Source organism: Jaculus jaculus, chromosome 1 (genome assembly GCF_020740685.1).
Source record: "Jaculus jaculus isolate mJacJac1 chromosome 1, mJacJac1.mat.Y.cur, whole genome shotgun sequence".
NCBI lineage: Eukaryota > Metazoa > Chordata > Mammalia > Rodentia > Dipodidae > Jaculus > Jaculus jaculus.
In genome coordinates, this window is record NC_059102.1 from 257,521,583 (window position 1) to 257,533,522 (window position 11,940).

Here is an 11,940-nt window from a genome sequence, read left to right on the forward strand (position 1 = left end):
AGCAAGATGCCTAATGGCTTCTGGCCTTATTTCAATAGTTACAGTTTACTATTGGCCCTTACCTCTGCCCCCATCCTAAAATCCCTGCCTTCGTCCCCAACATGATATAGGCAACTGCTCAGAGTAATAAAGTGAGTTGTTTCTGCGAGTTCCTGCATTGAAAAGACTCCCAACTCAGTGTGGTTTTTCTCCGGTGGCCAGGAGAGGTTTCTGAGTCGTCCGATGCTCATCATCCCCTCAACCCCTAGGGAGGAACCAGCAGGCCTGGTCCTTCCCTCAGCATTACCTGACCGGGAAGGAACCCCACATCCCCCCTTTTTTTCTTCCCCTATATAACCACTGTGTAAAAAATAAAGACTCTGAGGCCTTGACAAAAATCTAGCATGGTCTCCTTCTTGGGTCTGTTTGCCTTTTATCATTCAGGTTAACTTCCCCTCGGGTCCTTGTTCAACTCCCTGCTGGCCGGGGCACTACCTCCAAAAAAAAAATAAATAAATAAATAAAGCTGTGGTAGTAACTGAAGTGTCACCTTCCTAAGACACAATTGTGACAAAATGTACTTCATATCTGCAAATTGTATAAACAAAAGAGCAGTTGCTAAACGTGGATTTGATTCTTGGTATCAAATAAGACCAAAGAAAGAAAATGGTTTGCTGATCATCTGCAAAGTAGTTACATAAATACAGAATACAACACAGGAAAGCCCACCATTTATTTAGAACTAAAATCAAATTGTAGAAACAATAATATCATCTTAAAACAGATATTTTAAGCTCATGTATCATTCTAAGTTTATGCCAAGACACCTGTGTGATGTGATCTAGACACGCCAGTCTGTCTGTAAACAGCACAGGCATTATTCACTAGCTGTGGCGTTTTGGAGGAGGACGTGTCATGGAGAAGCTGCACAACGGACAGTCCACGGCTCCCAGGTCATGCTATTTCTTATTCAGCCAGAGGTTTCTTCCTCGCTCGCCTAGAAGACTCTGTACTTGTTTAAAGCCTGGCAGTAAGTGGTCAAGAGTTCTCTTTGCATTCATACTGCAAAATTTCCTGAAGAGAAAAAAATATAATCAAGGTGCTTTATCCACTTAACACTTGCCATGTTAAGTTTCTCAGCTTGGGCTGTTCACACCCTGCAACTTCTAGCTCTGATACCCAGATGTAACAAAGGCTGGTTAACACCCTTTAATTACTACTTTGCAATTCCTAACACCTTCCTGACAGCTTCTCTAGACAGGGAATGGAAGAGTGTGTGTGTGTGGGGGGGGGGGGGATGAACCGTATGTTACCAACACAACCAGACCATGACCTTCTGGGTGACTGCAGTGTGTGATTCCAACTCACATGGCCCCGATTCCAGGTACAAAAGCAACATCCTCTCTTTTTTACCTTGCCATACATCTGACTTTCCCCCTTTCTCTCAATTTCCTGTTTTGGAATTGGGGTAATTCCCTGCAGGTGGGTAGCAGCAGGAGTTATTAAGTCAGGCCAGCATCATGGTGTTGCTGTCTTTTACTCAACCATGAGGAAGGGAAGATGAGGCAAATAAGCCCAAGAGAACATTTTGTGAGTGGAAAACATGACCCACTTTGTACCTGTCCTTTGCAGCCAGTGAAACTAGATATCTGAGGTTGTCCAAGCTCCAACTCCACTGCAATGCATTATGTCCATATTCCTTAAATACGATGGAATTTGACTTCTCCTTGGCCTTGTGTTTTTGGGTCAAAATTCAGGGATGGTGGGTCAACAAGGTAGGGCAGTACTGGGCATCCATGCCATGCTCCCCCAACTTGAGATGCTGAGCCTTGAAACTGCTGTAGGTTAAAAGCCCTGCAACAGGACACATTTGATCTTATATGAGGTGAACTAGGTCTTATCAAGAACACACAAAGGACAAGTCCACCAGCAACAATTCTGTGTTCTGCTTTCAGTCTTCCATGACAGTGAATTTTCTCTTCTTGTAATTCTGAACGAGGCTGGAAGCTGTGATCTGAGAAGCCTGACCCTTCTCCCAACACTGAAAGTCATTCAATCCTTTTTGTCCTGTTTGAAATAAGCCCCTCTCCATCTCATCTAGCCTAGATACCAGTGCTGATGTATCTTCATTATAAGCATTCTGGGAGGAGTCCATGATGCGGCGGAAGCGTCCAATGAAAGTCTGAAGAGGGGAGTGAGAGAAATTAGGGTAAATATCACACCCCATAAAGCCAGATGCATTTTAAAATATTTTATCTATTTGAGAGAGAGAGAGAGAGAGAGGGTTGAGTGTGAGTGAGCCAGGGCCTCCAGCCACTGTAAACAAATTCCAGACACATGGCGCCAACTTGCGCTTCTGGCTCATGTGGGTACTGGGGAATCAAGCCTTGGTCCTTGGGCTTTGCAGGCAAGTGTCTTAACTACTAAGCCACCTCTCCATGGCCAGATCCATTTTTATTATGATGAAACCTGTAAATGCCTTGAAGGAATTTGGTCTCAGAAGTTAATCAGGAGGCCTCAGTGCCTCTCTACTACATAAGTAGGCTACTACACATTGCCAAGCCTTGATTTCTGACCAAGAAATGAACTGTTAAGGAAACCCAATAGACTGTTATGAAACGTAGTGAAGTACCATGTATATAAAGAGTGCAGCACAGGGCTGGAAGACTTCTGGAAAAGCATTACGTATTTGTTACAGGCAAAAAAGCACACAGTAAGGACTGCAGCCACACGCCAACAGTTTTCAACCAGAACAAAGTTCTCACTGACTTGAACACCGTTTCTACTTTTCTCTGAGATAGGATGGGGACGTAAGATCTAGGGGTACCATTTTGCCATCAGGCTCTGAGCACAAGCCCCTGCTCCAGTTTCTTCAACTGTCTCACGGCAAAGAAAAGCAACTCTTAATGTATTTGAAGACAGTGATGGAAAAAGAAACCATATAACTGATTTTAAAAAAGTGCACTTTGCTGGGCATGGTGGCTCATGCCTTTAATCATAGCACTCAGCAGTCAGAGGTAGGACTGCTGTGAGTTCAAAGCTTGCCGAGACTACACAGTGAATTCTAGGTCACCCTGAGCTAGAAAACAAAAAACCAAAAAACAAAATATAAAAAAGAGCACAAGTCCTGGTAGCCAGGTCTGTTGGCACACACCTGTACTCCCAGCTATTAGAAAGGCTGAGGATTATAGTTTATGCCATACCAAGGCTATAAAGAAAGTTCAAGGCCAGCCCGAGTAACTAAGTGAAAGGTCCTTTTTTTTTTTTTTTTAAACGAACTCCAGACGCGTGCGCCCCCTTGTGCATCTGGCTAACATGGGTCCTGGGGAATCGAGCCTCGAACCAGGGTCCTTAGGCTTCACAGGCAAGCGCTTAACCGCTAAAGCCATCTCTCCAGCCCGAGAGGTCCTATTTTAAAAAGGGGGGAAGGGTGCTGAAGAGATGGTTTAGCGGTTAAGGCACTTGCCTGCAAAGCCTAGGATCCATTCTAAGGTTCAATTCTCCAGGTTCCACATACACATGGTGGTGCATGTGTCTGGAGTTCGTTTGCAGCGGCTAGAGGCCCTGGTGTGCCCGTTCTCTCCCTCTATCTATCCATCTGTCTCTATTAATAAATAAATAAAAAATAAACCAGAAGAGAAAATTTTAAAAAAGTATAAAGAGAAAACATTTTTTAAAAGTCTTGGTGTATCATAAGACAAAATAAGCTTTCCTCACTTTTAGCTTTCTATTCAAGAGTTTCATAAACTTGATCAAGATCAAGATCAAGTATATAGTTTAATCTATGTATTGACTTCTTTTTCCAAATGGATAGTAGTACTTTTCTTCACAGTTTACAATAAAAACAGCATTAGCATATGGGGGACTAAAGAACACTTAAGTCTGTGGGATGTCACACATCAACATAGCCCAGGGAACAAACATGTCTTGAACAGTTTTCTTTTAATTTCAACTCTTTGGGGACTTTAATATATGAATATCACAAAATTTGGTCATGTTTGCATCATATATTCTCTTTTTCTTTGTTGAAGTAGGGTCTCATTCTAGCCCAGGTTGACCTGGAATTCACTCTGTAGCCCCAGGCTAGCCTTGAACTCACAACAATCCTCCTAACTCTGCCTCCTGAGTGCTGGGATTAAAGGCGTGCACCACTATAACCAGCCCATATATCCTTTTTGCACCCTCTCCTCCATCCACTTCCCCCAATATACTGAGGACATTTCTTTCACCATAGTTCTTCTGTTTTGAGCCAACAGTTCTTATAAAACCAAAAATGACAAGGTCTCACATGGCCCAAGCTGGCCCAGAACTCACTATATATAGCTATGTAGCCAAGGATGACCATGAACTTATAGTAGAGCTAGGGGCTGAACCCAGGGCTTTATGCAGGCTAGGCAAGCACTCTTCCAAGTGGGTCAAACCTCAAGCCCCACTTTTGACTATTTATGTCCAAGGGGCATAAAGGATTGTTTTTCTAACATTCAAAAACGGGGGGGGGGGGGGGTGCTGTAGAGATGGCTTAGTGGTTAAGGCACTTGCCTACAAAGCCAAAGGAACCCAGTTCAATTCCCCAGGACCCATGTAAGCCAGAGGCACAAGGGGGTGCATACATCTGGAATTTGTTTGCAGTGGCTAGAGGCCCTGGCATGCCCATTCTCTTTTTCCCTCTCTCTTGCCTCTTTCTCTCTCTCTCAAATAATAAAAATAAAGTTAAAAAAAAAAAAACTTATGACAACACACTTGTAACATTATTTTGTCCATATGGGAGGCTGATGTAGGAGGATTACTGTCAGTCCAAGACCAGTCTAGGGCTACAAAATAAGTTCTAGGTCAGCCTGGGCTAGTGAGACATTACTTCGAAAAAACTGAACAAATTAGAGTTACTGTTTATTGAATGTATTAAGTTGACATGGCACTACATGGTTTTTACCATAACAATATTTTTTTCTTTTTTGGAGCAGGGGTGTTAAGGTAGGGTCTCACTTTGGCCCAGGCTGACCTGGAATTAACTATGTAGTCTCAGAGTGGCCTCAAACTCACAGCGATCCTCTTACCTCTGTCTCCTGAGTGCTGGGGATTAAAGGTGTGTGCCACCACGCCCGGCCCATAACTATAATTTTGATACTGTTATTAACTCCATCTCACAGGTGAAAAACTGACCAAGTAGCTTGAGGTAATTAATGAGACAGCCACATATTAACCCTAGGAGGGAAGGAAATAAGTAAGCTAGCAACTCAAGTATTTCCAATGAGCTTCTAGAACAGGCCTGTGACCGGGCCAGGATGGTCTATCTATGTGTCTGTCACTTCTAATATGTCACCTTTGTCTCATTTCTTAAACTTCCTGCTGGTTCAAGTTCTCTGGAAGCAAATGTGAAAAGTAGTAGCCACATCACATTTTAAAAGGTGTTAGGAGTAAGAAGTTCTGCAGTGCTGCTGTACAATGGAGTTGCTCCAAATGACAATAATGGACACACTACTTCAAAAAGAGGCTGGAGAGGTGGCTTAGTGCTTAAGGCACTTGCCTGCAAAGCCTAAGGACCCAGGTTTGATTCCCCAGTATCTATGTAAACCAGATGCAAAAGGTGCATGGGTCTGGAGTCTGTTTGCAGTAGCTAGAGGCCCTGGTGTGCCCATTCTCTCTCTCTCTTTCTCGCCTCTCCCTCTCTCAAATAAATAAAGCTTAAAAACAAAAATAGTACTTCAAACACTTTGTCATGGAGAAATGAGTTGTGTTTGAAGAGACAGTTATTTGACATAAATATTATACATGCATGAAAACACACGGAGCCCTATTAATATGCAAAATTTTTATATATTTCATTTTAGTGTGGGGCTTGGGTTGAAACTTGGTCTTATACATGCTAGGTAAGTATTCTGTCACTGACCTTCATCCCCAGACTGACTTTTATGTTTTATGCAAACTGAATTTAAATTAAAAAATAATAATTGTCAAAGACAGTGTAATTGTAGGCCAACCTAGAGTATTAACAAGCCAAGTCCATGAACCATACATTTCCCTGAGTAAACCTGCTAGCAACTGAGGCTGTTCTCAAAGTACTTACCTGCAGCAAAGACTGGGAGATGTCTACATTCTCTGGACTGTCAAAATGCAGGAGCTGCGAGCCAAACCCATAGAAATGTGGCCCCATCTTGTGGAGGTCCACCACATTGGCATCTGCACTGAACACTGTCCTCCAGCCCTCCTGGTAGATCTTGGGCAGTTCCACAGAAAGGATGCGGCGCTTGTTGTCAAAAAGTCCTTTTGCCAGCCACAAGGGAAGTTCGAGCTTGGAGCCCTGCAGTGGACAAGAGCGTAGAATTTAAAAACCAAAGCACTGGGTGGGCATGGCGGCGCACACCTTTGATCCTAGCACTATGTGCATACATACATACAGGTGCACCATAACTTTCTTGTTGCTACAAATGAACACCAGGTGTTTGTGCCATTTTTGCATCTGGCTTCATGTGGGTGCTGGAGAACTGAACCCAGGACAGCAAACTTTGCAAGTATGTATGAGCCATCTCCTCAACCCCCTTGCAGCCTTTTAAAACACTACATGCAAACCGGGCACAGTGGCGCACGTCTTTAATTCCAGCACTTGTGAGGCAGAGGTAGAAGGATTGCAGTGAGTTCAAGATCACCCTGAGACTGCAGAGTGAATTCCAGGTCACCCTGGGCTAGAGTGAGACTCCATCTCAAAAAAACAAAAACAAAACAAAACAAAACAAAAAAATCAAATGAAAGTTCCAAACTGAAAAAGATAGTAACTAAATAACTTAGGAAACGTAATTCTGTTATTCCCTCCCCATGTAATACTAGAGAGTAGCTACTCTACCACAGAGCTATACCTTGAGCTGTTACTTATTTTTTAAAAATTATATATATGCATTTTTAAAATTATTTATAATTATTTATTTGCAGAGAGAGAATGCCAGAGCCTCTAAGCTACTACAAACAAACTCCGGATGCATGTGCCACTTTGTGCATCTGGCCTTATGTGGACACTGGGGAATTGAACCCCAGCTGTTAGGCTTTGCAGGCAAGCTCTTTAACTGCTGAGTCATCTCTCCAGCCCTGAATTATTATTATTAAAAAGATGTTTTGTTTTGTTTTTTTTTAATTTGAGAGGGAGAAAAAAAGAGAGACAGAGAATGAATGGGTGCTCTAGGGCCTCCAGCCACTGCAAATGAACCCCAGACACATGCGCCACCTTGTGCATCTAATTACATGGGTCCCAGGGATTCAAACCTGGTTCCTTTGGCTTTGTAGGCAAGCACCTCAACCATTCAGCCATCTTTCCAGCCCTATTTTTTTTGGGGGGGGCAAGGTGTCACAGGCTGATATGTTACCTTTTATTTTGAGACAGGTTTACACTAAGTTGCCCAGAATGGCCTTTGAACTCAAGCAGGCCTTGAACATGTGATCCTCTTGCCTCAATCTTCTAAATAGCTGGGAGTACAAATCTGCACCACTAGGCTTGGCTCCCTCTGCTTTTAAGAAGCAATGAGGTAGGTGTGAGTGCATAACCCTCTAATACCAGCACTCTAGAGGTGGAAGCAGGAAGATCAACAATTCAGAGTTAGCCTGAGTTACCCAAACTCCATCTCAAAGTTAAAGCCAGGACTGGAGAGATGGCTCAGTGGTTAAAGGCATTTGCTTGGAAAATCTGGCTGCCGGGGTTCAATTCCCCAGTACCCACAAAAAGCCAGATATATAAAATGTTGCATGTGTCTGGAGTTTGTAGTAGCAAGAGGCTCTGGTGTGCCCATTCTCTTTCTCTCCCTCTCTTTGTCTCTCCCTTGCAAGTAAATAATAAAAGCATTTTGAAAGAAAAAAGTTAAAGCCAACCTGTCTACAGATGTTATGGAAGCCAAACAGGAATAAAGTAACTTGATTTTTTTTTTTTGACTCTTTGAGATTTGGTCTCACTCTAGCTCAGGCTGACCTGGAATTCACTGTGTAGTCTCAGGGTGGCCTCAAACTCATGGCTATCCTCCTATCTCTGCCTCCCGAGTGCTGGGATTAAAGACATGTGCCACCACGCATGGCTTAAAGAAACTTTTTTTAAATGTTTTAAAAAAAAAAAGTGCTAGGGCTGGAGAGATAGCTTAATGGTTAAGCACTTGCCTGAGAGGCCTAAGGACCCCGGCTCGAGGCTTGATTCCCCAAGACCCACGTTAGCCAGATGCACAAGAGGGCTCACGCATCTGGAGTTCATTTGAAGTGGCTGGAGGCCCTGGCATGCCCATTCTCTCTCTCTATCTGCCTCTTTCTCTCTCTCTCTGTCACTCTCAAATAAATAAATAAAATGAACAAAAAATATTTAAAAAAATTTCTAATATAAAATTCTATACTCACTGAAGAGCTCTTTTAGAAAAAGTTGAAATAAAGGCATTTCAAAGAGAAAAGTGTGAATGTGGAATGTCCCCACCAGAGTCACTGTGTCTGAACTGTAGAAATAATGTATAATTCAGGTTGAATACCTAATTCTGAGGCAGGGCATTTAATTTTGGGTTATGATAGAAAGAGAGTGCTTATGTGACCAGCCCCTTAAATAAAGCCATGTGCACTGATACTCTGACAAACTTTCACATATGAGTATTCACCACTAATATATTCAACATTACTACTGGAAAATCTTAATGTGAGCACATGGGGAGGACTCTTGCAAGCTTGAGCCTGGACTCCTCTTCCTGCTGATTTTGCTTTGCACCCTTTCCCTGCAGTAAATCTTAAAAAAAAAAAAAAAAAAAAAGTTTTATTTACTTATTTGAGAGAAAGAGGCAGAGAGAGAGAGAAGAGAATGGGCACACCAGGGCTTCCAGGCACTGCAAAGGAACTCCAGACGTGTGCGCCCCCCTTATGCATCTGGCTTAAGGCTTACATGGGTCCTGGAGAACTGAAGCGGGATCCTTTGGCTTTGCAGGCAAATGCCTTAACCGCTAAGCCATCTCTCCAGTCCCCTGCAGTAAACCTTAATCTTGAGTATGCCTGCAAGTAATGCATCACACCTGGGGCTGATCTGGGGAACCCCGGAGAGACAGAAGCTAACACTTTAACCTCCAGAAGACACAGAGTAAGGAAATCCTGAAGGAAGAAAACCAAGACTCCAGAGAGAAATCTGGAAACAGGATGAAAAAAGAGTAATGGAATACGAAAATAAGCAAACATTTTATAAAGTTTAAAATAATATGACAGTAACATGAAAATGGTATTAAAGTGTCTTATGATCCTTGCCTAAGAAGTGACAGCAGTAACAAATAACCTATAGTCACTTATTTATTTGAGAGAGAAAGGGCAGGGAGAGAGAGAATGGGTGCGCCAGGGCCTCCAGCCACCGCAAAATGAACTCCACACGCATGTGCCACACTGTGCATCTGGCTTTTCTTGGGTCCTGGGGAATCGAACCCGGCTCCTTAGGCTTTACAGGCAAGCGCCTTAACCGCTGATGCCCCTCTCCAGCCCCACAACGCAGTGTTAAGGGGCACCGCGATATGAGGTATTCATTTAGAGTCAGTCCTCAGGCACTCCGGAAGCCACTGAGGGCTTTGGGTAACTTGAAGAGAGAAATGGGCAGCGGAAGGCTCACCTGCGGGAGCGCGCTGTCCGGCTCCGCGCCCGCGCCCCGCTCCACGAAGAAGGCGCCCAGCCGCGGCAGCGCCGTCTCCGTGCGCACGGGCAGCTTCTCCTGGGACGTGAGGATGTCGTCCAAGGACAGGAAGTTCTCCTCGGGCCCCAGCGCGCCCGACGCCACCGGGAAATACGCCTCGGACATGGCGGCGGGACCCCAGAGACCCGTGGGAGGCGGAGTGGGAGGCCGACCGGCCGCTCGAAACTCGATTTCCCGCGCTCGAGCGCCCGCCAGGCCTGAGCAGCCGATCGCGGAGGCCCGCCACGGCCCAGGCAGAAGCAATCGATACGCTGTGCGCCCGCCCCCCCCCCCCCCCAGGACCCGCCAGAAGTTCTTTCTTAAATGTATCTAGAAAGTGGAACTTCTCTTGAAGCGACAGCGCTTGTTTCATGCTCCTATGGGCCTTTTAATGCTTGTATAAGATTCAAATAGAGCTGGGGAAATGACTTAGCAGTTAAGGAGCTTGCCTGCAAAGCCAAAGGACCCAAGTTCGATTCCCCAGGACCCATGCACATGATGGCACATGCATCTGGAGTTCGTTTGCAGCGGCTGAAGGCCCTGGCGCGCTCATTTTCTCTCTCTCTTTCTCTCAAATAAATAAAAATATTTTTTAAAAAGATTCAAAAAATACCATACGTTTGCAAGCTTCAAATGAAGGCGTCATTACACCATCCACTCCAGGACGAATTAAATCTGTTTACTCATTATTCTCACTGTCTCTATTTCTTTTAATCAATGAAGGGAACATTTACAGAAACAAAAACCCGAGGACTTGCCTCAGTGTTTATTATACATTAGATTATGAACTATATGTAGTATTTTGCTGGGGACATGGAGACAGCTGGAATGGGAGGAAGACTAGGTATCACAAGGCTGGGACAGTCTATAAGTTTCTCAGGGTCTGCAAGTTTGCCTTAACACCAACTGACATCTCCTTTTGTAGCCCTTAATTTAGACCCCTAAAAGAAATCCGACCGGTCCAGTTAGTCACTTTCACTCTAGCCCATGCTGACCTGGAATTCACTCTGCAGACTCAGGCTGGCCTCGAACTCACAGTGATCCTCCCTCCTCCCTTTACCTTCCTAGTGCTGGGATTAAAGATGTGGGCCATCATGCCCAGCCCTTAGTCTTTTGACATTCACTTTCTAGACTGGGGTGTCTAGACCAGGTGCTATCCCTGGTCCAGTAGTTGGGGAGGGGTGGACCACAGAAGGATCCTTGTTGCATTTATCAGCCAAGGCAATGTCTGAAGGCAGATTGTTGAGAGAGGTGCTATGGAATTTATTTACTGTAAAACATTTCTGGGCAGAATTGTGGGCAAAGGGTGCATGGGAAGAGAGGTGTGCGTGGTTTCAAGCCAGTGATATCTTTCAGGAAGCATCACTCAAGAAGATGTGTCCTACCTAAACAAGGGAGAAGTGGACTTTCTCTTCTGTGAAGTCTACTTCTCTGATACCAGAACCTAGCTTCTTCAGCCAGCCAACACAGACCGATGATCAGCAGTTACCCAGAGATCCTCCAGGCCCTCAGCATCAGAGTGGGCCTGCTGAGGCATCTAGCCTCATAGACTGAGCAGCTACCAGGTTCTCAGACCCTCCAGCCTGCAGACAGCCATTTTTGGACTCCTTGCTTGGTAACATGTAAGCCAATCTAACAAAGCCTCTTGATAATATGTATTAATTTTATTGGATACAAGTCCTACATCCTGAGAAGTGCCTACTGGATCCCTGAAAATAGTGTTTTCTATGTGATCACTTCAAAATTGCAGAATCACAGAACAGCAGTGTTTCAGAACATAGCACACGATGTTTTAGTGAACACGACAGACACTGTCTCTTTTGTGACCTCAGAAGTCACAGCCTTGGGAGCAGACCTGAGCTTCAGATGTGCAAAACCACAAACATTAATTATATTAATCTTGTTTTGTCTTTTTCTTTTATTGGCCTGCTGGGGCTTGAACTCAGGGTCTCATGCATGCTAGGCAAGCACACTATCACTGAGCCATATTCCTAGCTCTAAATTTGCTCTTTTGTTGCAGTTTGGTTGTTGTTGTTGTTTGGAAGCAGTATCACTTTAGCCCAAACTGCCTGGAACTTACTATGTAGCCTAGGCTGGATTCAAACTCTCAACAATCTACCTATCTCAGTTTCCCAAGTATCGGGATTAAAGCTGTGAACCACCATTCCCATTTTAGCTTTGTTATCTTTTTTTTTTTTTAATAAAACCATAGAGAAATAGAGAGGAGAGAGACAGAGAGAATGGGTGCACCAGGGCCTTTAGCCACTGCAAACGAGCTCCAGATGCATGTGCCACCCTGTGCATCTGGC

General features: G+C 44.3%; 1 protein-coding gene across 2 annotated transcripts; it reads right to left on the reverse strand.

Moving 5' to 3' along the window:
* Positions 1-688: 688 nt before the first annotated feature.
* On the reverse strand, positions 689-9,815 carry Gins3 (GINS complex subunit 3). 2 transcript variants are annotated; one of them, XR_006639329.1, is made up of 4 exons: positions 9,572-9,815; positions 6,044-6,277; positions 1,599-2,161; positions 689-1,053 (listed from the first exon to the last, which is right to left on the reverse strand). XR_006639329.1 is itself a non-coding variant. In XM_004663499.2 (3 exons), exons 1-3 carry the CDS (start codon positions 9,755-9,757, stop codon positions 1,931-1,933), a joined length of 651 nt encoding a protein of 216 aa, XP_004663556.2. In that variant the 5' UTR covers positions 9,758-9,815; the 3' UTR covers positions 689-1,930. The 2 variants fall into 2 exon arrangements, 1 of the variants encoding a protein (XP_004663556.2); XM_004663499.2 differs by having other exon boundaries at positions 689-2,161.
* Between the last annotated feature and the right edge of the window lie 2,125 nt (positions 9,816-11,940).